This window comes from Physella acuta, unplaced genomic scaffold, assembly GCF_028476545.2.
Source record: "Physella acuta isolate Inbredline_101_S28 unplaced genomic scaffold, ASM2847654v3 ptg000316l, whole genome shotgun sequence".
NCBI lineage: Eukaryota > Metazoa > Mollusca > Gastropoda > Physidae > Physella > Physella acuta.
In genome coordinates, this window is record NW_026731835.1 from 308,757 (window position 1) to 333,634 (window position 24,878).

Below are 24,878 nucleotides of genomic sequence, written 5' to 3' on the forward strand. Positions count from 1 at the left end.
AATACAATAACACAGGAGTACTAATGATAGAATACAACAAAAATAAAACAAATTTTGTATACAATAAAACATTTTTTTTTTTAAATGAACTAAAAAAAGGTAGCAGAATACGCTACCTATAATTTGAACTTCAATATGTCTAGGGCTTTCAACAAACTTCTCCAAAAAAAGAGCTCCATTCCCAAATGCAGACAAGGCTTCAGAGTAGGCTCTGTTGAAATTTTCTGTAACTTCCTGAGAGTGGAGATGAAATTTTCAAAAAATAAATATTTAACTCTTCTAAAACAGTCAGTTATAATAAAACACTCGTACATAACTAAAATATACCCTGACTCATTCCCTTCATTTTTTTCTCTATAGAATATAGTCATGTTTAAAATATTCTTAGTGAACAGAATCTGATTTACTCAGATTAAAAGACTGATTCTTCTAACTCAAAAATAGTTTAGATTTTCATGTTCAAATTAATGTGTTTAATATTAATGACATGAATGTGGAAATCTTACATCTAGTTTCTTGACCACCCTCATTCCTCTGCCACCTCCACCAAAAGCAGCTTTAAAGATGACAGGCAGACCATGTTGCTTGCAGAACTCCATGGCTACGTCTGCTGATACCACAGGCCCGGGGGTGCCAGGTACCACACGCACACCTGTGATGATAAGAAGATGTGTAACAACAACAGGTACTATGTATTGTTATAGTTATTAGGTACAACAAACTAGAAGATGTATTACCATGAACACATACAAAACATCTTGAACTATTAAATAACAATAGGGCTAGTAAGTAGGTCACCAACCAGTTCTATGGCTCATGCAGGTTTTATTGAGCCATAGAACTGGTTGGTGACCTACTTCCCAGCCCTATTACAATAAACAATATAAATATCCTAGGTCTAAATACATTAAACACTTGTTAAACTGAGTAATGATAAAATTTCCTGCCATTAACATCCCTTACCTGCGTCTATGGCCGCCTGCCTGGCTTCAACCTTGTCACCCATTTTGCGAACCACCTCAGGTGAAGGCCCAATAAACCTGATCCCAGCATCAACACAGGCTTTAGCAAAGTCAGACCTCTCCGACAAGAACCCGTAGCCTGGGTGGATGGCATCCACATCATTTTCCTAGGCAGGAAACAAACAGCTAAGTTGATCACATGGATGGTTTTAAATACTTCATATTTGAGCAAAAAGAAGTTGATGTTTGAGTATTACAAGAGAGAACCTGTTAAATCTTTCTAAAATATAGAAGCTGTTTCAATCTAATTTGATGCTGTTTGGCCTAAGACAGGTAACATTGATAAACAGAACAAGTGCTGGTGCTAAGCAATAAATATTTAAACTCTCAAACTAAAGTTTTGTTTTTTTTTAAATTTTATTTAAGTCGCATGGGAGAGTGTGTTTCAATGGTAGAACATATGACTGCTACCCCAAAAGTTTAAAGTTCGTAGAACATCACTGAGTCCACCCAGCTCTAATGGGTACCTGATTCACGTTAAGGAAAGTAAAGGCAGCTGGGGATAGTGCTAACCACACTATTCCTTCAAATGCAGAAGTTACAGAAACAGGTTAACTCTACTTCACTTGCCCCATGGACCTACACGTTCAAATGGGAACATTTTATAAGCATTAAAGATAATACTGTTTTAAACCCCTGAGCATTGACAATATAAGAAATACTGACCTGTGCTATTGTAATGATCTCAGGTATGTTCAGGTAAGCTGCTACTGGGGCCATCCCCTTCCCTATCAGGTAGGATTCATCAGCCTTTTGCCTGTGCATCTGATTGATGTCTTGCTCTGAGTAGATGGCCACTGTCCTAATGTCCATCTCCGTACAAGCTCGAAACACACGGATTGCTATCTCTCCTGAACATTAGATGAAAACAAAAAATTAACGCTGCAATATCAACTATTTTTTAAAGTCTGTTTTGATATGGAATGGTGGACTTGGTACATTTCTTGTAGAACCACCTTAATGGGGGTTCTAAATTTCTAATCCAAACCATAACTTAAAAACATTGTATTTCTCTCTATATTTTCACACTAATAACAATGTATTTCTCTCTATATTTTCACACGAATAATGTATTTCTACATTTTCACACAAATAATGTATTTTTCTATATATTCACACAAATAACAATGTATTTCTCTATATATATCACCTAATGACAGTTAATATTACCATTGTCTTCATACCTTACCTCTGTTGGCAACCATGAGCTTTTTGATAGGTTTGATATTCTCCTTGGTGCTTGTAGACTGTGGCCTCATGTCAGGTAAGGTCTTGGACAGGCTGCTGCCATACAGCGAGGTGGCTTTAGTGGCCCTGGCCATGGAGGTGGACGCCACATTGTGCAGGCTGCACACACGCGTCTGCAACCGCAACATTTCTCAATGTCCTAGTGGTCAGCACTTAGGACCGGCTTGACGTGTCTTGGGGTGAGGTGTTATTGTAGTATGGTTGAGGACTGTATACCTGCTAATAAAACAGAAAATTTATGTTCACATTTTAATTAATTTTTATAAAGATTACACATGGTAAACCTTTGTTATCTATTTGGAAATATATACAAAATATGAAACTGAAACAAAACAAACTAAAAAATAGATCCAAGTAACTTGAATAAGATTCTAATACACATGATTTAAAATTAATAAAACTAATGTTTACACCAATTTAAATGGTTGTCCTAAATTATTTGCAGTTAATTTTAATGAATGAGTCACACATAAATTTCAAAGTCCAAGAACAAAAGAACAGAAGCAAAAAATAAACTGTTAAACTAGAGCATCTGTGATGAGAATGAAGTTTCTCACATTAAGCTCAGCTGAGTGGGCTAATGACACCGCGAATAGCCAATCATTAGCAAGTTATCTGGCAAGTTACTCCCTGGCAATGAGCACCATGTCAAAAGATTCCCAGTCGACAGGTGGCAGGTAAACACAGTTTAAAAACTTCTCACCACAGGTCAACGTTCCTACAACAAACAGCTGGTTTTTCTAGCTTATCTCTCATTGTCAACAGACCGTTATCAGACAAACACTTCGCTGTGACAATAAATCATGAATTTTAAAAAAACACCCCACTTTACATCATGATCTTCTTAGGTAACAAAATATACGGCTCAATTATAAATTGTATAATCTCTTGTTTAAACGTATTAGAGATTGTTTTTTTTTAAATGTAGCAAACTTTTGATACAATATTCAATCGTAAGTTGAAGCTATTCTCGATGAGCTTTTACTTATGATTCCGTTGTTTTTTTTTCAAACACAAATAGCTAACACTTTTCAATCAGCTATGTTTCATTTTGTATCACCAATTAGATTCTCCATGTGATAGACTATTTACTTTAAACACCAACGTGTTATAATCTATGTTTTAAAAAAAAATGCTGGGTTAAGCTGACCTCACAGGTCAACGAACATGTTACGACATCAGTTTTAGGACAGAAGGGTTATCAGGCAGCAGCTTTAGCTGTGGAGTATACGCTCTACATACCCGTTCACTGGTGTAGGGCAGTACGCATGCGAATTTAGACGCAAAAAACTGCCATTCTTCCCCCCCACCCACTCACTCAAACGAAGTCACATACTTCGAACGCGCGGCTCCACTCGAAAAAAAAATCATAACTCAAACGAAATTATAACATGTTAGTAAATGTTAATCAAGAAAAATGTTACAACATGTTATAATGTTGTAACAAGAAAAATGTTACAACATGTTATAATGTTAGTCAAGAAAAAAAAAAACTTCATTATGACCGTATGCTACCTTAATCGAGAAAAAAATTGCGACAATGCCCCCGTCCACAACCCTTCAAACGATAATCGATTTAGGCTACTGGATGTTATTAAATTTAACGGGATGACCCTTAGTTGACCCTTTATAATCACATGATTTTAGTCACTTGCTCGCAATATATATATATATATATATATATATATCAGAGGCGTAGCGACCCTTCCCGGCGCCCGGGGACAAACTTTCGATTTGCACCCCGCCCCCCCCCCCCCTCGAACTTTTCATTTGCACCCCCCCCCTCAAACTTTCAATTTGGCGCCCCCCTAAGGTCGGCGCCCGGGGACATATGTCTCCCCCCCCCCCGCCCCCTCGCTACGCCTCTGATATATAGCCTATATACATATATATATATATATTATATATATATATATACACATATATATATATATATACATATATATATATATATATACATATATATATATATATATATATATATATATATATATATATATATATATATATATATATATATATATATATAATTATATTATATCTATAGACAAATGGTGCAGCTCTGAAGGGTTACTTGTATACGAAATGAATGCATGGATGGGATCCGACAAGCTTATTCAGCAAGATATGCCTGACCTAGTGCACCCACTTCCAACCAACCACCTGCCACACAGACACGCACACTGATGTGGTGGACACAGACAACAACCAGGACACGGCAGCTTTCTCCAGCGCAACACGCCGGCACGTGGCAACAACAACAACAACACACACAACAGTCACATGTCCGTCACTTTATGGTGTGCTTGTTGTTTTTTTTAACAGATTTTTAAAAAATGACTAAAATAACAAAAAAAAACACCAAATATATGAAAGCTAAGGTTTTGATAGAATTGGAAACATAGCCTTAGCATGACCTCAATCGTCACCGTGACCTTATATGACCCCAATCCTAACCCTGACCTTAACGATAGCGACGAAAATAACTCAATACCAACGTTATGGCACAAGCCAAAAATTATGGATTTTAAAAATATGAGCTGAAAAAAGTAGGCTATAGTAGCTTATCAACTTACGATGTTTCGTAATCATAAAGAAAACCATAAATATAACAGTGTCAAAGGCAAACAAAACAGCGGCAGGATACGTTACATGTATAATAATACTAAAATCATAATATATATATATATATATATATATATATATATATATATATATATATATATATATATATATATACATAATTTAGGCAGGCAGACAAACAGACAGACAGACAAAGATAGAAACCCACCGACTCTTACAATATCCACACCATCAACCAGATCCGGTAGTGATCTGACTCAGCTAAAACCGATGGGTCCGAGACAACAATAACCACTTAGAACAGTGATAGATCCTGGTTTGGGTTCAAAAGTTCGACCAAATCTAAAAAAATTGTTTAACCTAGTCTGAATTTTCTCCCCGTATTAACCACTCTCCTAGAGATGTAATCCCATACGTCAAGAGCAATTAGTCCAACCTAATTAGTTCATTCAGAAAATGTCCTCATGAGAAAACTAGGACAAGGCTGTTAAAAGTCTTTTAAAAATGTAGGCCTAAGCGTATTGTTTATCGACGCTAAATAAAAATATGTATAAGACATGTAGATCTACCTATCTTTCAAGTAATTTATTCTATTTTACCATTTACGCTTAAAAACTAAGTCAACAATAACAGATTGTAAATAATGTGACGCTTCATTTAAACTAGTTATGGGTTTAGAGGGGAAAAGAAGGGATAATAAACACAATAAATATCAGTCAGCAAGTGGGAACAAAGGGGGATAAGAGACGTTATCAGCCCGTGTAAATATAGTTGGCTTTGATACAGCGCACTTTTCGCTCCGCTACCAAACAGGACGTATATCGAGGACAAATCAACAAGTCTATTTTTATAACACTTCTCCGCTTCTTTAAAAATAACAAAGAAATTATAACGCCGGATTTGAAGAAAATTTTCCCCCGTTGTGAAAATATTTTTAAGATTGGTATAATGTTAGTCGAGATTTGTTTCAAACTCCATACGTAGAAAGGCAACATCGAAAATCGTATCGGGGCATGCAAGAATGTCGTTGTTATTTTAATCAGACTCTAGTCATGTAACTGTACGCGTGATATAAAAATATTCATCGCTTTAATCTGTGAGGAAGAACGAATAATATTATACTAGAGTCTGTAACAACAGACATGAACAATGTCGTGAGCAATATTCTGGTACAGTCAGTGGCGTAGACAGGATTTTGTCATTTGTGAGGGGTGGAAAAACCTTTTCTAATATACAAACAATATATATATATATATATATATATATATATATATATATATATATATATATATATATATATATATATATATATATATATGCAGATATAAGAATGTAAAATTATGGTCTTAAAACATTCAAAATTTTGAAATTGCAAACATAAAGTGTGACGAACTTTATAAACTCCATACGTAGAAAGGCAACATCGAAAATCGTATCGGGGCATGCAAGAATGTCGTTGTTATTTTAATCAGACTCTAGTCATGTAACTGTACGCGTGATATAAAAATATTCATCGCTTTAATCTGTGAGGAAGAACGAATAATATTATACTAGAGTCTGTAACAACAGACATGAACAATGTCGTGAGCAATATTCTGGTACAGTCAGTGGCGTAGACAGGATTTTGTCATTTGTGAGGGGTGGAAAAACCTTTTCTAATATACAAACAATATATATATATATATATATATATATATATATATATATATATATATATATATATATATATATATATATATATGCAGATATAAGAATGTAAAATTATGGTCTTAAAACATTCAAAATTTTGAAATTGCAAACATAAAGTGTGACGAACTTTATACATCGAAAAGTGAACAAATGCGAGCATTAGCACAAACAGTACATACAGGGCGCCACAGGAAAATGGACTCGATGTAACCTACCAAACATAGAAATAGGTAACTAAACTAACACACCAGTTTATCATTGCTAGAGCAGCAAGGATCTTACCCTAACACATCCTACCTGAACAATGAAATAGACAACTGTAAACACTTAAGCAAGAAGAGTGTTTATGTTGATTAAGGTGCCCTTCTACGGGGTGCAAAGTCTAACCAAAAGTACTGCCAAATCTATATGCACAGTCATGCATTCTAATGGTCATGGTCCGATGGGGATACTATCTGCGCGCTGTCATCTCAGGACTAATTTAGGACATAGAACTTGTTCAAGGCACGAAGTTACAGTTTCCTGTTTGATTGGTTCAAGGTCCAAGCTATTTAGCTGAGATAACGGCTTCTAGCTGCGAGAATAGCGATGTCATTGACGCACGTCCAGGAGAGCATTAAAGTTCACTCAACAGCTGATGTAGTGATAGCGGACTAGAGAACAACAATGTCTCATTTTAAGATAGAAATTGAAGATATTGATAGTATATAGCAGGGATCTCCAAAATACGGCCTGCGGGCCGGGTGCGGCCCGCGAGGTCCTCTCATCCGGCCCGCGGAGGTCTTTTGTCCACGACGGAAAAAGTATTTGGCTGCGGAACTTTGTCCAGAAAATTCAAAAAACACGGCGAAGATGTCTTGAAGAAAACTCTGGGTCTGGCCCCCGTACTGATATTTGATAGTTAATGCTGCCCTCGGGCTGAAAAGTTTGGACACCCCTGGTATATAGGAATCATAGCGAGCTAGATATAGGGGATATAAATAGAACGCATGCCTCATACGGGGTTAGATATTGAGATAAAATAGAAATCACAGAGTGCTGGATATAAAGAATATACTAGCAATCATGTGAGCTAGAAATTATGGAAATAGAAATAATAAAGGAATCTTAATGAGTCAGATAAAGGGAATATATTAGAGATAGAATATCGGATTCATAGTGAGCTAGAAATTGGTGATATAGAAATAAATATAAGTTTATGGGGATATAAGAATCAAATTGATAAAGATAAAATATGGGAATTAGGAATTATAGTGAGCTAAACTGAGAGAGTATGCGCATCATAATACTAGAGTAAACAGTGTCTGGGATAAAGCTGTATTAGGCATGCAGTCAACACAATTCTAAAGAGTAAAGCTACACTATAGTAGTAAACAATGTCTTAAGGTGTGTGTAAAGCATTAAAAAGTGATATATGTAACAGTAAAAAAACTACCCAGACATACCGCTACAGTAAAGTAAACAAAATGTTAAGTGCAGAGCAACTCAAGTAAATAAAGTCTTAAGCGTAAAGCCACCCCTTAGTAAACAGTTTTATGTGTGAAGCTACACTACGGTAAACAAAGTTATTGCGTAAAGCTGCACCATAGAAAACAAAGGTTTAAGCGTCTAACTTCCCTACGGTCATCACAGTTTAAAGAGTAAAACAACACTAGTAAACAACATCTTACAGCACACCAAATCCAACACACGAGTAGAACACACACACACAGGCAGATAGCTCCAGTTATGAATGCAGTATGCGAAAGTAGAACACGAGCCGTAAATTGGCATGCATGGTCTCACATGACTTCACGCCGGTTACAACAGTTCACCACAACCTTGCGGGTTAACCGTGGCGTCCGCTAAGTTTGGCTGATAGAGAGGGGAAAAAATTGAGCGTGCTCAGGTACGTTGCACAACGGCAGCTAAACTCCAATAAGTGAGCAAAATCACTTCAGACATAACCGGTTCTGTTAGTTAAGAATTAAGATTATCCTTTAAAAACGTAGGTTATTACAGTATTCATGCAAGATTTGAATTTATGTTAATACGATATTAACGGCTAAATATGTCAATATACAGAACACCACGAAATAGTTGTTCAGGGGTATATTCAGGAATTGTTGGGAACCACTGTAAAAAAAATGCGATATCAGCAGGTAGTCGGAAAGTGCCACACACACAAGAAAGTGCACCTACACTTCGGAATTGCGCAAACAAGATACGGGAAGAATTATTGTTTTAGACCCTGACCTTTACGCTTAAAAATCATTGAGAGATAAACGATATTATTTTGTCGTGATATAATACGGTTAATCAAGGACGTGTTGTTTCTTTTTTAATCAAACGTCAAGGCAGCTTAATTGATTAGTCAACAGCTAGGGTAAGTGGGATAAAAATAGCCGCGAACAGCGGGTATTTTTATGAGGAAAATAGTACCCCTACTTATAAAGTGTTGTCAGACCATACCGTGCTTTTTTACTTTCTCGTATATACGATGTATAGAGAAAGTATTGTAATCGTGCAAAAAAAAAAATAGAGATTTTTACAAATCTCGACGTTTTACACCTCACTGATACTGAAAAACATAATTTTGCAATCTTGTCCGTATGTCTGTGTGTCTGTCTGTGTGTCTGTATGTGTGTAAACACGATAACTTGAGTACCGTTACAGCTAGGTTGATGAAATTTCATATATAAGTATTTTATCAAAATCTTAGATCCGTATCAACTTTTGAGCAATTTCCGATAACCGGAAGTGGTACTTTTTCTACTTTGAATTTTTCAAAAGCCTATAACTTGAGTACTATTTCAGATAGATAAATGAAATTTCACATGTAAATAAAGATCTAATTCTCTACCTTCTGTCAAATTTTGAGTAATTTCCGTTGACCGGAAGTACTAATTTACGCTATTTCCGATTTCTCAAAAAAATGCATGTAAATTTATAAAGTACTAATAATATTGCGCACTATTATGCACATTTTGTTTTGGCGTTCGCTTGGTGCGCAATTCTTTTTTCTATGAGATTCTATTCTATTTTTAAAAGTTTAAGTTTAAGTAATTAAAAATCATGTCTATATTCCGAGTTATATAAGAATATTCGAGAAAGTTTAGGGGAGATCACTCCCGGTTTATTTCTTTTAATTTCTTATGTGTGTAATTGTCCTGCCCAGCCCCGTTTCAATTCATTACCCATGAGTCTATAAACCCAAATCCTAAACATTACCCTAACACTGTAACAGTTGTACCGGCAAGAATAACAATCGCGGCTCAAAATTGTAATGTTAAAAGGTGGTAGGTATCAACTTCGTGTTGTCAAGACTGGCGATTTATATCTTCAATACTAAGTCTTTAACTCTTACCAGAACTAAACTTTACATTATCCTTAAAACTAGCTGTATCACAGCATCTATGTCCTAACTGTTTAGCCCAAACCCTGACATCTAAACCTTTAGCACTAAGTCTAAGCATACAAGCCCAAACATCTAGGTCCTAAACCTTTAGCACTAACTCTAAACAAGCTAACCGAAATAACCTTAACCTAGTATCCAAACGTTCGTTAACGATGACCTATGAATGGCAACAGAGTTGTGCTAAATGTGCCCGCCCAGATGTTTCAGAACATGAACCCTACCGAAATAACTTTAAATGCCTTGATCTACAAATTTTAGTGAATAGTATGCAATTTTACTCATGCTATTAAAACAGTTATCAAAAGTAGTTCATATTTAAAGTCTACTAGAAAATCTTATTTTAGTGCTTATTAATTTCCATACTAATTTCGGCTTTTTAATTCTATGGGGGTCGCGGGTCACTTAATTTTTATAAAAGGGGGTCGCTACTCGAAAAAGGTTGGGAACCACTGATCTACATCTTCTAAAACAAACCAGGCAGCTGTAAGTAGCGCTTGGCTGAACACGAGATCTCAGTAAGGAGCATATGATTTCAAGGGCTGTTAGGGCAAGGGTACAGGGTCATAGTCAACTAGTTGATGGTGTCTACCCTCAAAGAAAGGATAAGGGGATCACACTTTAAAACAATTTCGGACACTATATCTGGATAAAATTGGATACAAGATCACATATTAAAACTATAAAAGTTGACACGAACAGGTTGTTTATAAATGGGATTGGCTTGTATTCCGCGATTCACCGATATCAGCAATCTAAAAATAAACAGGGGGAGTTGGGGTTCACGGGTCTTGTTTAACGAGAAATGCGTGACCTCTATTATTTAGATACGCCAAAACTGCTATGTGACATGTTAGGCGTCTAATGGGCCGTTGACTACTGCCTTTCTTTCTGGATTTGCTTCCATAGTCTTTGACCACTCAATAATCTGCAAGGCGGCAGTTGTTTGAATTTGGAGTTTCCGCACCTAGACGGGTTGCTTTCCCCAACTAACGAGCCTCATCTGCCCGGGATCCGAACTCGGGAATTAAGTATTAGCAATCATGCGCTCTCCCGTCCGACCACGCTGCCCTCTCATGATGTATCTAAATAAGCACGGATATGATTATCCGTGCTTAACACTGGACACAGCTTGTACAAATTAGCAAAACAAATTTTGTTCAGGGTTGTCCGCTAGTCTTTTGTGACCAAACCAAACAACATGCTGTATAGCCTCAGCATTGAAAGCACCAGAGTGAGATGTAGCCGATGGAATCAACATCCTAGACAAGCACGTAGGTTAGGTGGCGCAATACATTTCATTGGCTGTACACGTTGACCAGTGTTTCTTTCAGACTTTTTTCTCCGGGATGGGGGGGGGGGGGGGAGCGCACCTTAAATTTCCGAGGAGTGGTGGGGCGGACACTGGTAAAAGTATACATTTTCTTTATAAATTCTATTTCGTTCGGCTCCGCTTCCCCCCCCCCCCCCCCCTGTAGAGATGCCTGAAAGAAACTCTGACGTTGACATTCGTGAATAAATTGACAGAGGAAGCTTACATTAATAAAAAGTAAGTTAAAAAAAAACTGAATACCATACGTACTTCCTCCAGAAATCAATATTATTTATGCGCAACCTGCAACAACATAAAGTATCTCTCAATATGTTGCACCATTCAACAACCGTGTTCAAACGTCAAGAAAAATGAGCCAATATCTCTCTCAGGTCACCGGTGTTACATCACCCCTCAAACTTTCCCCAGGGCCCAAGTTTTCCATTGAAGAGACATCACGCGAGCCACGTCAGCTGTTTTCAGATAAAACTTATCAACATTCCGCTGCTGGTACACACCTCCAGGTCACGTGGTACGGGGGGCAAAAATACACCGGTTATTTCATCAACAGTGTGACTAATCGGTCACGTCCCAAACCTGATCGGTTTATCTCAAGGATATCGATCTCAAAAGTACAGGTAGTGAAGATATTGTTTACGTCACACCGCCAACAAACAACTACCGGGGATTTACTGTGTACTGCATATGTATAACAAGCTTTATCACGCCACAGAAAACTACATCACCATTCGCGTTTAGCCACAGACGGACTTAAATCGATGGATGAGTGTGTATGTATTATTATAATGTAACACGACAGCTTCACGATTAACATATTAACACAACAGTGGGCAGCTACAAAGAGAAATGTGTACCTTATGGTAAAGGTCAATACAATACATACAGAATCCCTTAGATGGGGGTGAGGGGGCGTATACTAAGTGCGCCTGATCAACTTTGGTAAGGATGTTTAGTTGATCCAAAATCAATAGCCTGGGAGAACAAGCTTAGACCATGGCTATGAAACACATGTTAACTTAGTATTTTATATAAAAACTGTATTTTTTTCAGTACATTTTTAATATTGTTAGAACGAAAAACAGTAGGTCTATCAGTCGCGGGCACATGTCGCAGACATGTAACGAACGATTTCCGGTTTCCAACTGTGCGACAATGCAAAGAAAACAATAAGATCTACCTGTAGGGTATAGAAACTACACCTTTTGAGTTAAAGCTTGTCCAATCCCAGGCTACAATAGGGCAATACTTTCCTCTATCCAATTTAAGGGGGCCGTAGCTTCGTACGTACAAACGATAGGTAGATTTATTCAGGATACTGGGGTTACAGGCTACGCATATGTCCTGGTTGAGCTACAGCCTCAGGTTATGTCCGTGCCCCCCCCCCCCCGAAGAGATGCCTGGAAGAAACTCTGGTGGGGCTACAAGGTTCAGGTTAGGTCCCAGTGGGGCTACAGGTGTAGGGTATGTCCCATTGAGGCTATGGTATTTGCAATGGGGCTATGGTATGTCCCAGTGGGGCTATGGTATTTGCAGTGGGGCTATGGTATTTGCAGTGGGGCTATGGTATGTCCCAGTGGGGCTACAGGCTCAGGGTATGTCCCATTGGGGCTACAGGCTCAGGGTATGTCCCAGTGGGGCTATGGTATTTTCAGTGGGGCTACAGGCTCAGGGTATGTCTTATTGGGGCTATGGTATGTCCCATTGGGGCTGCAGGCTCAGGGTATGTCCCAGTGGGGCTATGGTATTTTCAGTGGGGCTACAGGCTCAGGGTATGTCTTATTGGGGCTATGGTATGTCCCATTGGGGCTGCAGGCTCAGGGTATGCCCCAGTGGGGCTACAGGCTCAGGGTATGTCTCAGTGGGGCTATGGTATTTTCAGTGGGGCTACAGGCTCAGGGTATGTCTTATTGGGGCTATGGTATGTCCCATTGGGGCTGCAGGCTCAGGGTATGTCCCAGTGGGGCTATGGTATTTTCAGTGGGGCTACAGGCTCAGGGTATGTCTTATTGGGGCTATGGTATGTCCCATTGGGGCTGCAGGCTCAGGGTATGCCCCAGTGGGGCTACAGGCTCAGGGTATGTCTCAGTGGGGCTATGGTATTTTCAGTGGGGCTACAGGCTCAGGGTATGTCTTACTGGGGCTATGGTATGTCCCATTGGGGCTGCAGGCTCAGGGTATGCCCCAGTGGGTCTACAGGCTCAGGGTATGTCTCAGTGGGGCTATGGTATTTTCAGTGGGGCTACAGGCTCAGGGTATGTCCCAGTGGGGCTATGGTATTTGCAGTGGGGCTACAGGCTTAGGGTATGTCCCAGTGGGGCTACAGGCTCAGGGTATGTCCCAGTGGGGCTACAGGTTCAGGGTATGTCCCAGTGGGGCTCAGCATACGTATAATATGCTTACAAATATTTTATTTTAATAACACCTGGATTTATTTAATGAATAAATCCAAAGATTCTATATTATTTAGCAAACAGGTTTAAACATACAAGGAACTCCAATTAGCATAGAAGTCAAGAAAAATTGCAGTCACATTATATGAATGATATAATTTACAGATGTTCTAATAAGAAAATATAATGCTACAAATAGGCCTACAACTTCATCACAATCTATGTTTAAAAAGTGATAAACAGAGATATTAATATATAGGCTAATAAACAGATACAATATTGAAATAAGTATAGAATCTAGGTAGATATGGAATGAAAATTAATGTAGTTGGGCAGATTAATCATGCGTAATGGTGTCAGTAACGTTTTTATAAGCAACTGTATAAAGATTATAGTTTATAGCTGAAAAATAATCAGGCCTAAATATTAAAAAAAAAAAACTAGGGCTAATGAATACATTTATTATGTAGCCTAAGTTTAACATAATCATAATAATAGGTATTTATGTTACTAGTAACTAGTATGTTCGATTGTAGACTTGTATGCATATAGCCTACTAGATCTATGTAGGACTACAAATGAAAATGTTTAAAAAGCAGATATCTTGAATCTTGTCACCTTGTGTGTAGTGTAGGCCTATTATATCTATTTGGTTTTTTTATTTTAATAATAAGATAAGAGTAATAAGACTATTTATTATTTAGTTAGAGTGAGTGTGCTATTATTTATTTATTTAATATTTAGGCTTTATCAGATGTATTATGAATTAAAGGAACTCACAATAATAATTCTTTAACTTAAGACTTAAATTTAAATGTCTAACAACAAAAACAACATTCTTACCTGAGGTTCAACAAAGCCAGCTTGAGTCTGAGTAAACTTCACAACACTTTCAACTGCTTTCTTTATCTTTGCCTTGTCTACTAAAAACTAAACAGTCTCACTAGAACTAGACTAGCTAATAGATATAGACTAGATTCTATGTCAACTATTTGAAGTTAATAATGACTGCAATAATTCATGCAGTCCCACTTTCACTTTAGTCTTTAGTTCACTGCAGCAATATAAAATGTGTAGATCTAGATCTAGTTCTGAGTGTGTTTAGTTTTAGGCTAAAACTTTTAGCTTTAGAGTCACTCTTATGTCATTGTTTGCTGCACGACTAGCCTGGGGTAAAAAATCATAGGCCCTAGATCTAATTGTTATAATTTTGACACGTGTAGTGTGTGCACACTAACACAGCATGAGTATCAGATCTACGACCTACGTGAGTGTGACTTAGGAGACAAGAGTCAAGCTACTCGATTCTTTTTATTAAAAAAATTTTTTTTTAGACCTATGCCCCCTAATTCCTAAAGTCTAAAGTAAAGTAAGCGCTAAATTAATAAATTATGCATTAAAATCTAGAGCTTATTTTAATGTTTTAATACTAGAGAATAATTATTAATTTATTACATTGGAGGCCGATAATTCTAGATCAATTCGTTTTTGTCAGTGTTACACGGCGGCGAAAAAAAATTCTTTAATCTAGGTTAGCCTGAGTAGACCTCAATACATACGGTGACCCTGTTTGTGGGTTCAAGGACATTACTGTTTTTTTTTTTTCATTGGTTTACAAAACAATAACGTATTTACGACATTTGCCAAATTTTTTCATTTTTTAAGAGATGAAATACGTTGTTTTTGTATATTTATTCATGAAAACATTATTCAGTTAAATACTTCTAAATATTCAAATATGAGTTGTTTTAAACGTTTATAACGGTGTAGCCTACTAGAATACTAGATCTATGCCGTAAAAAGAGCGGATGTCGAAACAGCGGAAGTAATAGAAGCAATATGGACGCCCTCTCGGCATTTCAAATATCAAATAGTCAATATTTTATAACTAGTAACAAAATATCAATGACATATATGAATTAAATAACATAATAGTCAGTTTTAAACAGTACGTTTTCTTTTATTCAAAACGTTTATATTTTTAGCACTATTTATCTCGCACTGATAGGTCTTTTTTACTTTAACTCATGACGCTCTGGCTCTGCCGCTCTACTCTATTTTTTTTGTTCCTTCGTTGCATGAGTACTAGACACTAGGCCCTAATAAATAATTGTTAAATGAGACAAATTTTTATGAACACATAGATTTGTCTACCATTCTACCATTGTTAACTAGAGGAGCTTACACTTTTCGGACACACATAGCGAAAAAACGCAACGTAAAAATTCCATGCGGTCTCATTCAGTAACCGCTTAACATAGAAAACAAAAAAAAGTATCATATCTATCCGCAACCATTCTACTTTAATAATGTGTGTGTCATTTTGTATTCATACGCATAGAACTTAAGCTATTCTTGTTATAGTGACTGGGGGGTCTTAACGTGTGTTCGAACACATGTAATACAGTTTTACATGTGTTCGGACACCTTTACCCGTCATCGGACATAGCACTTTTTGTTCATTTAGAATAATTTAAAGTCAATTTAATGAATAAAAACATATATTATATGCATTTATATTGTGTTATTGATTGTTTGTGAGGTAATTTTAATAGTATAAAACCTTTTTCCCACACTCCCAAAGTTCATCCCATTCAGCCATTGCGGCTCGCGCAGTACGCTGCTAAGCCAGCCAGGTCACATGATTCCCCCTCCTCTTTTGCATTCCACTGCCTTCTTGACCTTATTTTGACCCTTTCCCTTCAATAACCAGCCCCTTTTATGCTCTAAATTCTTATTTAATAATATTTTTGTGTTGCTGTCCGATCCCATGTAAGGCCAAATAAGTTAGCGAACACCCCTTTTTTATTGTTCAAGCACGAAAAAACCCATTAACCTTGACATTTACGATGTTCCATACATATATAGAAGCTATTTATAGTGTAACCTTTTAGCTAAGCAGTGATTGGTTCAAGTTTTGCCCCTAAGTCCAACCCTAGGTCACTTCATCCGGCTGGTGTAAAAATAGAAATGTGCGTACCATGCAACGTTAAAAAATTTCTAAAAATAATTCTTGAGAAAGGAAACGGAAGTACTTGACACGGAAGTGTTCATAAATGAACAGTTTACGTGCAGGCGCCGTGGTTTCGCGTGAGACATGCTAATTAAAGTTTCTATGAGCCAAAAACCGACGAAGTGTTCGGTCCTACGTAATTTTTGGTGTGTGTCCGAAAAGTGTAAACTCCTCTATAATCTGTATTGAAATTCTAGTTTTTTTAGTATGAAGAGTTATCTTTAGGCCTAATTTTTGGTTTTAATTTTGAGAATTCTGGCTTCTCTCCCTTCTTTAAAAAAATTGATTTCAGAATAACTTAAGCCTCATCAAACTTTGGTGCTGCATAATTTAACTTTGTCATTATTAATATATTAGGCCCTATATAGTATAGGCTAAGCCAACCTTGATTAAATTTTTACTACATTGCATGTTTAGATAGTTCAGTCAGGTTATTTGTTACTTTATTTTGCTTTTAGTAGGCCTAATTAGTTTTTTGGTAGGCGCTATAGAATAGGCGTAATGACTAATGCTAATATAAAATATAGGCCTATCAAAATATATTTTAAGTGAAGTAGTTTTTATACGTAAGAAGACCCATCTGAATAAAATGATATCTCAAATTTAAAATCAAATTAGTTGTCCTAAAAGCATTGGCCTATACATTTTTTGTGTGCACAATGAGTTGATTTTTGTGACAAGTGCTCATGAGCAAGTTTCTGCATTTTTGCTTACTCTTACAATCAGTTACTGTATAGCCTAATCTAAATGTGCAATTAAAAATTTATCAGAATTTAAAGATGGCTGCTGAAGATAGACGTCACCAGATGGAGGAAAAAACATATGCAGTATTTACAGCAGCATCAGTTAATGCTATGGCGGAATCAGCAAGGCTGTCTCCAATACCTCATGATGCTGCTGTCTCTTTAGGAGAAGATGCTAGCTACCGCCTCAGACAAGTTGTGATGGTATGTTTGTATACCATTAAACTGTGTGTTTGTGTTTCATAAATTATTTTACATTAAGCTTGGGATGATGCTGAAATACAATTTTTTTTAAATTGAAGAATAATTTCCAACTGATTTTTTTTTAACAGCTAGCCACCCAGTATATGAAGCATTCTAAAAGGCGCAGGCTTGGTACAGAGGATTTCAACAGAGCTGCTAAAGAATTAAATGTTATGGTTAGCTAACTTGTGTTTCAATGTTTTAATGTACTATATTAGCTGTAAGTAATTGTAAGGTTACAACTGTTTTTTATGAGTCATTTATATTAAATGTTTGAGTCTTTTTTTCTGTTATTTAAAAATTTATAAAATATTTAAGTTAAACCACGAAACATACTTATTATTAACTTATTCACCAAATGTTCCTCAGATAAATTTATTTACATTACCTTTTCATTTTTTATTTATAATTAATATACATGTTTATTCTTATGTGATTGTCTCACTTTAAATAATAAAGTTTAAATAATAAAAAAGAATTAAATTAGTTTTATATCTGTTTGAATTTCTGTACAACATTAAAATATTAAATTTCCAGCCTGTACATGGACATGGGTCACAAGATCCAGTTAGTTTTAGACATCTAAAAGATACTGAAATGCATGTAATAGAGGATCCAGAGGTCAATTTGGTTGATATTGCCTTAGGGAGTTATGTTCCAAAACAGATAGGTCAACCATCAATTAAAGGTAATAATTTTAAAATAAAGAATACATTCTTGATAAAAGAGTTATTTATATAATTAAGAATGTGTTTCTACTGATCCAACTATTAATAATTTCTTTTAAAAACTACAGCTCACTGGCTTGCAGTTGAAGGTGTCATCAAAATATCACAAACTGGAACTTCTAATCCTCAAGGTTTGCTTAAATAATATAAAAAGCTTTAGTTAAATCATTAAAACAGATTAAAACATATGCCTTATGTAAAAAGAAATACATTTCACTTTCCATCAATGTTTATATTATTACAGGTAAGGTAGGCAGAGACATGTCAGCAGTACACCTGAAGTATTACAACTGTTTGACTAAAGCCTTGTTGAGTGCAAATGCTGAGGCTAAGAAGGTAATGTCTGTTTTAAATGTCAGCTGTTTTAGCTTTCAAACTAAAGCTCATTATATTTTTAACACAATTTTTTGCACCAAAATGATGTATTTATTTTGAAATAGATTGAATTACCAAAAGCAAATTTGAATAAATATAAGTGTTGTTTTTTTTTTTTCATTTCAGAGAGCATTACAAGATCTAAAAACCAATTCGAACCTAGTCCCAGTGTTACCGTATCTAGTTAATTTTGTAGCCAGTGGGGTGAGTATCTAACTTTAGACTATTTAATAGTTTATTAATCTTCATATTAAAAGTGCATAGCTTAATATTTATTATGCTATTTAAGGTGCATAGCTTAATATTTTTTGTGCTATTTAATGTGCATAGCGTAATATTTTTTATGCTATTTAAGGTTTTAAAAACTCAAAAATTATCTTGTATTTGTAAAAGTAATGTACGATGCAATGCTTATGGTGGGTTGGTATTTTGTTTCAGATAAAGAGTATGAGCCATGATGTTGGGCATTTGACAACTCTGTTGAACACGGTTAGAGCAATGCTTCACAACAGATCACTCTACCTTATGCATAAGCCATATGTAGGTTTACACGTTTTAACTTTATTTCCAACTATTTATTTTGTTGTTTAAACCAATTTAAATTATTCAAACACAGGGTACTTAATTTATACTAATTGGAGTTAGATATGTTTATGAATCCAGACCAGCCATGTAATAATATAAGCTTATGATTGTATTCTTGAGAAGATCTATTTCCAAATTTCTATTTAAATCAGACTAAAATTTTAAAGTTTTACTTTCTATGTTAAGTTTATTTTTAAAAATTATCCTCTTATCTAGTTTGAAACAAAATACTTAATGTTTTTGTTTTGTTTATGTTGACAGTTGACCACCATAGTTCAAGGTGTGGAGTTCTGTGTGTTAGATCCTCTCGCAGCTTCTATGAATTCTGTCAATGACCATTGGGTGCTAAGGGACTATGCAGCTAGACTATTAGCAGAAATAGTGAAGTAAAATTTTTAATATATCCATCGAATTTGATTTTTTTAAAAACTACTAGTATTATATGCATTATGAACATCTAACATGTTTTCATTTATAATCATAAAAACTATTTTGTATTTTTTAGTCGATGGAATAGTCCACAAAACCATTTACGTTTCAATACCATAAAGTACCTAAAAGAAATACTACATGATACTACCAAACCATTCTACTCACATTATGGAGCTATTATGACTCTCATAGCTCTTGGTCATAAGGTAAATACAGTAGCTTTTACTTTAATAGAAACTTCAAAACTTTTTCCTTGTCTTAGTAATTTAGAAGAACGCCCTGAACCCTTCTTTTAAATATCAAATAAAAACTTTTTTAATATAAAACATAAAACTTCTGTACCATTGCAGGCTGTAGAAGATATAATTTTACCCCACTTGCCAGCTTACTGGCGTCACCTCCAAAATGCCCTAGAAGATAAAACAAGTGAGAATTCTGTCAACACTGCTGATTCTCACAAAGTTCATGGTGCTCTGAGGGTAAGATTTACTTTCTATTTTCACAACTAAAATTTGTGAAAAAAAGTATCTTTTATTCACAAAATATTTTTTTTATTTTAAGAATTTAAAAAAAAAATCCATTTCCAGCTTGCTGCAGAGAAAGTTCTGCGTAAATACATCAGAAAATTCCAGGAGTTGGGTAATACAGTGAAAGAGAAAGAAGAAATTTCTGAACTGCTACAAGCAAGTGAAAACTTTATTGGTCAACAAGAAGATTCTCAAACTTCAGACAGTATATCTGATGAAAAACATTTAAAGGAACTTTATGCAGTAAGTTTCTTCTTTTTCTACCCTGACAGTTTTCAACCAAAGTCCTGTCTGACACGATTATTTTTTAATTAAAAAAAAATTTCTTCTTTTCTTTTAAAGAACCTCTACGAATATTTTGGAGACAGCTTAGCACATTGCCTTCCCTTAGTAGAAACTCATAATGTATTTAAACCACTAAAACAAGAGAAACGAGTAAGTTTGGGAGACCAGTACTCTGGGAAAAGTGGAGAAGAGCTGCTAGACAATCTTATGGAACAAATTAAATTACAGGTCAGTATTTAATGCTAGTGTGAATATTTTTTATAGACTTATCCATCATGTTTGGAAAAATGTATGAAACTACATCCCGAAAACTGTCACAATCACATTTTACATTGTTATACCTTTTTAGTTGCTTATCTTGTTTAGTTTTTTTAATAATTACATCATTGAAGTTTAATAACTGTAAATTAATCATTTTTTGTTTTGTTTTATTGAGTAAAAAAAAACAAGAACATTTTAGTTTTAATCAATTTGTTGTAAAACTTTTAGAAAACAGAGAATTGAGGTTGGTACAAAGTGATATTTTGTTCATAGTTGGGGATTGACAATTTATTACATTTTGTGTGCTGGTTTTTAAATTATTGTTCGTTTTAACCAACTGGTTATTTGATTGTTAACACTTTTTAACAACTAATTTCTATATTGAATTTTTTTTTTACATGATAAGTTTATTGTTGACAAAATTGTGTTAAATAATCAAAAGCTTTTCTTCATTAAACAAATTTTGGACTCAGAGCTCAGCATTTATTTTAATTTTACAAGAATTATTTTTTTTCTTCTGCTAGTGAAATTCTTATTGACAACAGAACGGTTAAGTTTATCATTTGTTAAGAAATCTTTACGTTATTACATTTCAATTACCTGTCTTTTTGCTCTGGTTTTTACATGTTCAGTAATAAGTTACTTATTTGTAGGAAAAGTTAGAGCAAGAGAGAAGAGAAAAAGAACTGCGTGAACAAAAAGAGCGTGAGAAAAAAGAAAGAGAACAAAGAGCCAGACAAGCCATCGAACAGATGAAACGAGAAGAGGAAGAGAGGAAGAGAAGACTACAGAGAGAGGAAGAAGAGCAGAAGCGTAGACGTTTGGAGATGGAGGAGTCTGAGAGACAGAAGAGGTTAAAAGAGGAGGAGGAAAAAAGACAAATGAAATGGGATGAGCAAATCAAAGAACTGAACAGAAGCAGGACTAAGCCACAGGTTTGTGACATTATATTGTGAACTTCTTCTTAGTAACCCAATCTTGATTCATATAAAAAAAATAAGACTGTTTCAGTAAACTATAAAAAGTTACTTTACTACATACATTATCTGCTGTAGGTAGCTAAATTAAAGGTTAGTATTATCAAATGTTATGGAATATCGGTAATTGTATGATCTGGGTAGTATCAATCTAAATACACAAAATATATGGTAATAAACAGCATTTCTGCTCAAAATATAAAAATATAATACTACAATTTTTTTCTAATATCCAGTGGCAACAAGAAATTGAGCTGCGCAGAATGCAACTTGAAGAAGAAATCCAATATAGTAGAACAATCGAGGCTAAAAAGAGACAGGAAAAAAAAGAAAGGGCAAAGCAAGAGGAGGAAGAAGAGAAACAGCGAAAACAGAGGGAAATTGATGAAGAACTGCGGAGGAAAGAAGAAGAAGATGAACAAGCTGGAAGAAGCAGAGTGGGCTTGAGGCGGAGAAAGCCTGTCAATTACACTGAGAAAGATGAGGATATATCTGATTTGTTTGAGGATTCCAAGTCAAAAGGTGCCAAGGCGGCAAAAATTCCAAGACTTAATCCACTGTTGCCCCCTCATTCAGACATCTCTGATGACTCAGATGGAGACAGGCGGCTGGCAGCTGGAATCATAAGTCCTGCTACTGGTCTCATGAGTCCCTCCTCAGCTGAGGCCATGGCCGTCAGCAAGGTCATTGACCCATCCAAAGGCCTACTCAAGCTGAAGATCAAACGCCAGTCCAATTACGCTTCCACCCCGCCTCATCCGATGTCAGCCACGCCACAGCACGTACCTCAAGCCTACCACTCTCCCTCCATGCTGAGTCCCATCTACTCCCCACACTCTGGGTCCCACTCAACTCCTCCACCTCCCCCAGTCAGCGCTTCTTACTCTCACAAAAGTTCGTCTGGCTCAGAAAAAGAAACAAAACATAAGAAAGGCAGCACTAGTAGTAAACACTCGCGGGCCTGGAGTACCGGCATCCAAGACATCTCTGATGCAGAAGAGCCTGTCTTTGAGCCAGTCAGCACCATCCCCCCACAGCTGTATTCCCCTGGAGCTGAGAGCAGTGGCTCAGACTCAAACCCCCATAGAAAAGCTTTAAAACTTACACTCAAACTCACACCAAAAGATTCTGCTTCTGAGTAGGTTAAGGTTATAGTTTAGAATATGTTTAAGTTGAGCAGTATTAGTTAACATATTTTCATTTATTTTTATTTTAATAACTTTGAACATGGATTAAGAAACATATGATTTAAAGATTATGGTATAAATATGGTAAAAAAAGAAAAATTGCTTTTTCCTCTATGTTGTTCAATTCATTACATTTTTAACCCATCTTGTAATGTATTTTTTTGCCTGTGTTTTAAAAAAAATAATTTCACATATCCCGTTTATTTTAAATTTGATTTAGACATTGTAGTAGTTAAATATAGTGAATCTATCCCGTAACCAGTTTTTTTGTTTGTATCATTACAATTTTTTGTAGTTGTAGGGGCCAGTGTACAGCTACAACCACTAGATGATTTGTTCAATTGTGATAAATGTTTGAGGAACTTATGTTTTATTTTTTCCTCGTTTACTTTTACCAATGGTTATGAATGTGTTACATGAGGGCATATGTTTGGGACCATACAACTTCATTGTACAAACTGTTCATGTGTTTCTTATGAGTTTATGCTCACTTTGCATGGGTTGTTAAACTTTTAATCAAACAAAATCTCCACATACTAATTATGCAATGAAAGCATTAAACTATGCATATTTATTCTAACATGTTAGTGCAACTTACCTTGCAAAGAAATAATAGCATTTGTAAATTTGTGATGAGTAATATTATTTAAAAACTTCATATAAAGATTAGTATTTAATGTTTGATTGTTTATCAGTATTTGTTATAGATTTACAATTTAAACTAATTAGTAATAAATTTTTAATGTATTTGGCAAAAAGAACCTAAGGATTGTTTACAAAATATTTTTTTCTTTACACAGATTGTCAAGTGCCTGACTTTAACAATACTATTTATTACTGTTTAAAAGTGAATACTTGTAAAAATGTATTTTTAAAGTGAAGCAGTTACTTTATATATCTTGCCAGCCAGTTGTCCAATTCCAAACTTATTTTTGCACAAGGACAATGGTAGATTTTAATTTTAAGTCACAGGAACATAGCTGGGGTGTCAAACAGATATGAATACAACAATGCCAACTGGTTGTATAGGAAACAGCTGTGTAAAGGAATGGTGTAATGTGATGTTCTGAGCTAGATTCAAACTATGCAGGAGTACAGTAAAGTAGTCGTGCCAAATTATGAATCTTGCTCGTTTTTACAACTTACATTTATTGCTTTTTTTAATTAGTTGTGTATTACTGCATGCTTCAAAATTAAAAATCAATAAATTTGTGTTCATTTCAAAATTATAAATTATGTACTTAATGAGAAGTTTCTGTATAAATTGTAAATGAGTTTTTGTTTGAATATAAGAAGTTCAAAAACCTTTCAGACTTTTTTCCTCCGATTTTACATGCTTGCTACAAAAAGTTCAGTATCCATAATCTTATTGTATTTGACATCATTGGAAAGCTGGATGTCTCATGTGTTTTCTGTCATCTCAGAAAGTTTACAAATTGCTCAAAAAGGGTATTTTTGTGACCTTTTGCAGTTTTTCTAATTTTGCAGTCTTTTTAGCACTAAAAAGCCTACTACTTCAGTATGTTCTTCATACAAAACTTGTCAGGAGAGAATTGTAAGGACTTTTATAGAAAAAGTTTTTAAAAATGCTAATTTTAAACTTTGCACAAAAAGGTGAAATTGTTAGAACTATGTGGAATTCTGACCAGTAGCTCTATCAAAATGTCGTTTACTTACTGAAATGAAGCAGTGTAAATTTGATTGTAATATATGTTTAAATTAAGGCCTAGCGTTTTTAAAAGTAGCAAAAAATTCAAAATGGCAGGTTTCAATGACAACCAAAATTGTTTTCAAACCCCTTTGCAGTTAAATACCAACTATGATAGCTCCCAATAATTGACATGAGTGCAGACTAGTTTCTTT

At 35.4% G+C, this 24,878-nt stretch overlaps 2 protein-coding genes across 9 annotated transcripts in view; one reads left to right on the top strand and one right to left on the bottom strand.

The window, feature by feature from the left end:
* Positions 1 to 15,213, bottom strand: part of LOC131940395 (pyruvate carboxylase, mitochondrial) — a 24,295-nt gene extending 9,082 nt beyond the window's left edge. For 2 of the 7 annotated variants that reach the window (XM_059298989.1, XM_059298982.1), the window contains exons 1-7: positions 15,115 to 15,208; positions 14,503 to 14,826; positions 2,212 to 2,489; positions 1,689 to 1,873; positions 964 to 1,129; positions 507 to 652; positions 117 to 234 (exon numbers count right to left, since the gene is read on the bottom strand). In XM_059298989.1, the coding sequence (XP_059154972.1) occupies positions 117 to 234; positions 507 to 652; positions 964 to 1,129; positions 1,689 to 1,873; positions 2,212 to 2,398 (802 nt within the window). In that variant the 5' untranslated portion in view covers positions 2,399 to 2,489; positions 14,503 to 14,826; positions 15,115 to 15,208. Of the gene's footprint in view, positions 1 to 116; positions 235 to 506; positions 653 to 963; positions 1,130 to 1,688; positions 1,874 to 2,211; positions 2,490 to 2,681; positions 2,700 to 6,839; positions 6,859 to 11,518; positions 11,646 to 14,502; positions 14,827 to 15,114 lie in introns of those variants that run through there. The other 5 variants (XM_059298983.1, XM_059298985.1, XM_059298984.1 and 2 more) reach the window with 5 other exon arrangements.
* On the top strand, positions 11,907 to 24,225 carry LOC131940397 (uncharacterized). 2 transcript variants are annotated; one of them, XM_059298996.1, is made up of 15 exons: positions 11,907 to 12,039; positions 17,443 to 17,619; positions 17,748 to 17,834; positions 18,196 to 18,346; positions 18,455 to 18,517; positions 18,631 to 18,722; positions 18,888 to 18,965; positions 19,200 to 19,301; positions 19,608 to 19,732; positions 19,852 to 19,984; positions 20,129 to 20,257; positions 20,366 to 20,548; positions 20,648 to 20,818; positions 21,505 to 21,786; positions 22,065 to 24,225. In XM_059298996.1, the coding sequence occupies exons 1-15, from the start codon at positions 12,028 to 12,030 to the stop codon at positions 22,968 to 22,970; spliced, it is 2,691 nt and encodes an 896-aa protein (XP_059154979.1). In that variant the 5' UTR covers positions 11,907 to 12,027; the 3' UTR covers positions 22,971 to 24,225. The 2 variants fall into 2 exon arrangements, with proteins under 2 accessions (XP_059154979.1, XP_059154981.1); XM_059298998.1 differs by lacking the exon at positions 11,907 to 12,039 and adding an exon at positions 15,479 to 15,607.
* The last annotated feature ends 653 nt before the right edge of the window (positions 24,226 to 24,878 follow it).